The sequence below is a fragment of the Anopheles marshallii genome, chromosome 2, assembly GCF_943734725.1.
Source record: "Anopheles marshallii chromosome 2, idAnoMarsDA_429_01, whole genome shotgun sequence".
Lineage (NCBI taxonomy): Eukaryota > Metazoa > Arthropoda > Insecta > Diptera > Culicidae > Anopheles > Anopheles marshallii.
Genome location: NC_071326.1, coordinates 51,800,746 through 51,806,241, shown reverse-complemented (window position 1 = coordinate 51,806,241; position 5,496 = coordinate 51,800,746). Strand labels below are relative to the sequence as shown.

At 40.2% G+C, this 5,496-nt stretch overlaps 1 protein-coding gene across 1 annotated transcript; it reads left to right on the top strand.

Moving 5' to 3' along the window:
- Nucleotides 1-4,004: 4,004 nt before the first annotated feature.
- Nucleotides 4,005-4,980, top strand: LOC128707321 (early growth response protein 2). The gene is made up of 2 exons (XM_053802273.1): nucleotides 4,005-4,617; nucleotides 4,703-4,980. The coding sequence occupies exons 1-2, from the start codon at nucleotides 4,005-4,007 to the stop codon at nucleotides 4,978-4,980; spliced, it is 891 nt and encodes a 296-aa protein (XP_053658248.1).
- The last annotated feature ends 516 nt before the right edge of the window (nucleotides 4,981-5,496 follow it).

The following is a 5,496-nucleotide window of genomic DNA, read 5'->3' as shown; positions in this document are numbered from 1 at the left end:
AGAGTCCAATAAGAAGTAGCGGTAGTTAATAATTGTAGTGATTTTCCTCTTCATTTAAGTATTTCAGAATTGAACTTGAGAAAAACTTTGTGAGTAATTAGAAGCTTTTTGTTATTTAACATTAAATTTTATACATACGTTAATGCAGACCATGCGATCATCAGATCATGCAATGAAAGCTTGGAAGCAATTCAATCAAAGTGATGCACAATTTCATCACCAAAACTGAGGAATGCAGCTTCAGCTCGGTTGCCAAATTTTCTTCGATGTAAGGAAACTTTTTCTCGACGATGACAATATCTGCGTCGTCGAGTATTCTTGACAACCTCTATTTCTTTTGGGGCGTTGAAGAAACAAACAAAATGCGAAGCAACAAATACGAGGCCAATAGTCCTCCGAAATGTACTCAACTACTTAACATTCTACTCAAAATTTCTAAAATATGAACATTAAGTTTATTTTAATTATAATAGATACAAACCCAATCCTCCTCCTTCCCGGCACAACAACCTCAAGAGATCTAGGTTTGCCATCTCTGGCTTTCTTTGATTTAATTTGCCCGTCTGACTGATAGTCAGTCCTGAAAACTTCATTACAAAACCTTTAAAATTACTATCTTGCTAATTTTTCTTTCAAAATGGTGTCATGCTACGAAATAAGAAAACGAGACATTTAGCAAATGGTGATTTTAGAATGCGCCTCAATTTTATTTGAGAGTGAAAATATGATCAATGTTTCTTCATTTTTCATCGAACTAATGGAGCCAAGTTTTTGTTTGGAAAAGTTACTCAAGGACATCCGGAATTATTTCGTTGCAGAAACATGATTCAGATCGGTAAACGATCTTTGTAATATTTAATAGAATCAAACCCATATAATCGGCCCAGGTGCTGGTTAAATAACTAACCTTTTATCTTCAAGTTATCTACGTTTGAGCTCATCTAATAACGCGAAATATAAAAACTGCTCCAAATTATTTCTTAACAGCAGAACGTGCTACTAATAAGAGTATAGTATACTTGAATTTTACATTCTTAAGAAATTCCTCAGATCCTCCCTTCAGTTATAATAGCTTTAATTTTCACAACTATTATGAAAGCACTGAAGGACACCCGGCGGTTTGAAGTGCACCCGCCACGATCCAAACCTTTGTTTGAATGTCCACCAAAAACCTGAATCGATTCGAGAGAAAACGATTAATACTACAAGATACACGGTTACAGCGGCAACAATGGTAGCCGCCGCAGCCTGCCACCGCGGCAAACCACAACGATAAAAGGACCGATCATTTTCCCTCCCGGCCAGACCCGACTAAACTGGCCCGGTAAGCGATGCGCACGCTGACAAAGTGTGACACATTATTTATGGCGTTTTTGGGAGGTTCATTTTGGGCACTGTTGTATTTCTCCCTTGCGCAGCCTTTTCAATCGCCCGCGATCCGCGCGCGGTTTTGATCGAAAAAGGTGGGAAATGCAAGACACGTGTGACCCGTGCTCTTGTTTGATTGTGTAAAGAAAAGGTGTTGAAGGGGGCTTTCCAGCAGCCAGCTGGAGACGTTACGATAGAAAAGCACGCTTCAAAACAACTTATAATACATATGGCCACCATGATGAGTTTGATTGTGGCATCTTTAATTGTATTGTCATACAATCGCTCGGCAATTCGAGAAAAACACTTTTTTTATTTCAAACTGGAAATAACTACTGAAATGATAAAACTACAATCAACCAAACGTTTCGGGTAAAACAAAAAGTTTTTTAAAAAAATCCTGTGCACAAACAACTAATATCAATAAGTTGTTATCGTAAGCACGTGTATAATATCTTTAAAGAAACAAAATGAAATCTGCTTAGGAATATTTCTAGAATTCTCAAAATTTATGAATCGAAGACAGGATGGCGATCACAACAAGCACCAACTCTTAATAATTTAAATAACTTTCAAAGTAAGCTGTAATATATTAAATAAACAACAAAAAACATACCGTCATTCTATGTTTGTGTAAACTCCTCCGTTTAAAAAAAACAGCATTCAAAGTGTGCGTAATTCTACTTATTTACTGCGGTCTGCTGCAAAAGTTCTCTAAAACGCTCACGGTCGGGCGCTGTCGACTGTCAATGCGATTTGCGTAATTCTAAATTCTAAATTAATTTAAAACCCGCATAGCATCTAAAACAGCATCGTATAGCAGCGAAGTATCTAATAAAAGTGTTTTTGTATCAGACTTTTAAGAAACTAAAGTGGCTTACCTCTAAGACAGCCCAAAACCGGGCTTGTTTCTATAGCACTATACAAATAGGCTACCTACCAAACTGTCCCATATCTATCGATCATTCGATTCCCATTTGATTCAAGTGTCGGCTTTTATGCGCAATGTCAGCGAGAACAATAAAACGATCAAGATTTACGCAGAAATTCGTCCATCGTGTTCGGACCAACGGTTGATCTGTTTCATCCTATTCTAGGTTTGGTTATGTAAAAAAAGTGAATCCACTCCACTATTGCACACAATATGACATCGATTGGGGTGATGCGGTTTTTTTTTGGTTTCGTCACAAGTTTGCCCAAATGTGTGATCCTTTTTCAAAGAAAAAAAATATCATTTTTGCACCTCAGGCCAGAGCGTGCCTGTAGCTGCTTCTTTGTTACATTCAGCGTTTCGCTTCATTGTTACATAAAAAGGTGGACAAAGAAAAATATGTTGCGTTCCCCGTTAAAGGAAGGTGCAATAAAAACCACTAATAAATTTCGAATACGATTCGTACTCGTGCTCAAAGAGTGCTCTTTGGATCGCATTGATTGTTTTATGCGGCGAAAACGGATAGGAAAAAGATGACATTTATAGAGCACAAAACAAGAGTACGAGAATTTATCGGTAAAGTGAAGACATGTTTTTTGAAGAAATCCTCTTTCGATCCGTCACAATTAGCGCGAATGCCAATCAGGCTGACACTTGGAAGATGCTGCAGCGGCAAGCAGAACCATTCGTAAAACCATTTTTGACAGCCAAAAGGTTGATCGATCATCCATTTTTGGATTAGTTTCTCTCACGTTTGGGGTTCCGATTACGTCGCTGCACTCACATGTATAAGGCATTGCGTTTTACGCTGTAAATGCCCTGGCTCAATCCCCTTTTTGAGTTCAGTTCGCCTTTTCACGGTGGACAATTGAGCTAGCTAACGGGGGACGTCAGACAAAAATTATGCAGGATTTGCTAAGCTGAGAGATTTCAATTCGCTCCATCGATATCTTCCCGTTCTCCACGTAGGCAGCGAACCGCAGGGAATGATTACATCAACAACCCAAAATGCACATGAAGATAGGGAGGACATAATCTCATGTAGTTGAAGAGTTGCAGAATTGTAGTTGTTAGGTGGTGCACGCAGGACACGCTTTGCAGTTACATATTGGAAGGTGAAAGGGAGAATACGATTTGTACCACACGCGGAAGAATATGACCGAAACATAACCATTCCGGACAACAGAAAAAAAAAACTGGGAGGAGGCTACGGCACTATGACGCATTGAAATATGGTGCTGGCCCTTTTAAGGTTTGTCTATGGTGCTAGAAAACGAAAAGGCCTCTTTACGCACCCCTCTGTTTGGCGAGAACACATCCTGGAGAATCTAGGTCCTTGCCACAATCGACAATATCCTATTCTATTGATCATTCGCAGACAGTTTGTCTGTGGGTTTTGTAGATTTGTTCTTTTTTTTATACCGAAACACCAGACGAAAGTGAAAGAAGGGAAAATCCTTCGCTTCCAATGTGCCCTATTCCAACAGGGACATAGCACCCTTCGCTTAAAGCCGTCCCTCTCTCACTCGTGTCCTTTCAGTCAGGATTCTGGAGGGCATTTTTGGTTTAAATTTGTTAGTTCCCCTGGTTAGTCATCTCATTTTGCGCACGGATTGCCAAGGGTGAACATCTCGTTGGTCGTCGTACAGAATATTTGTGAGCACATTTTTTTTACTCCCCGATCGTACCGCAAAAGGTGAACAAAATGTCGGCTAAAACACTAACGCCACCGCAAACATACTCACGGCTATTTCGTCCTTGGGACGGTAAGGAGACAAAAGCTGAGGTGCCTACGGCAACGTGTAGTGAACCAAGTCCGAGTTGTGCGGTGAACGGTGAAGATTCGGACTCGTTCAGTGATAGTGACAGTGAGCAAACGATTAAATCAGAACCGATCGACTACAACCACAGTCCTGTGAAATTAAGTGAGAGCTTCGGATCGAAGGTTAATGTCATGCCGGATCCATCGATGATGCACTATCCTTCAGCGGATATGGCCGCGTACTATCATTATTGCTATCAGCAGCAACAGCACCAACTGTCCGAACATCCGTTACCTAGCCAAATACATCCAGAGGTGCAAAGAGTTGCCGGTCCAGTTGGAGCATTCGGGGCATCCTGTCTACCATCGGTGATCGATCCGCTAGGATTTACGTACGATCAAATGGAGCAAGAGTATATGCGTGTTTTGAGTGAGGATGCAAAAGCGAAGTTACTGGCCAGTCGAAAACAGCGACCTAAAAAGTTCAAATGTCCACACTGTGACGTAGCGTTCTCAAATAATGGTCAGCTGAAGGGCCACATCCGTATTCATACTGGTAGGTATTTGTTACTCAAACATTTAGCGTGGTAACGCAAACGCTTTTTCAAAACTAACGTACCATGATTCTATATTCTTCGCAGGAGAGCGACCATTCAAGTGTGATGAGCCTGGGTGCGGTAAAACGTTCACCCGTAATGAGGAACTAACACGCCATAAACGAATTCACACCGGTATTCGGCCATACGGCTGCCAGACATGTGGTAAAAAGTTTGGCCGTCGGGACCACCTGAAGAAACATACTAAAACACACCTGCCCCAGGAGCGTTATACATATGGGCTGATGCCGGCTTCAGCAGCCGCGGCTGCAGCGGCAGCCATGTTGATGCCGATGTACGCGTCACATGTCTTCGGATACTAAGAACGATCCGTTCCGATCCATTCTTCAATACTACTCCAGTGAGCGTGTTGGTGCAGTATACTACCGATCGTGATAAAACAATGGACAGAAACAAAATGAATGAAGCGGAAGAAGTTATATCTTTCTCGGCTGATATTGTTGTATAAATACTATTACTATTAAAAACAGATGATTGTCATATTTTCCGACGGTAGTTTACATACGTTTGGTGAAAGAGTTTTAACTATTCTTTAAATAGCTTTAAGAAAGAAAAGAAGCAAACCAATAAAACTAAGGCAATTGATAGTCAAATAGCTATTTTACAAAATTGGGATTTTGTTAATTTTTGTCTTTGCTTCAAGAATTTTATACAAGTTAATATATTAGTAGAAACCGAAAGAAAAGGATATTTGTGTGCTGTTTTTTTAACTATATAACGAAATTGATCTCTATTATCTCTTTTTAACTCTGCACAAGATTCCCTGTTTACTTAAGTGAGAATGTCATAACCCTCTAAAACTATGTTATTGATCACGA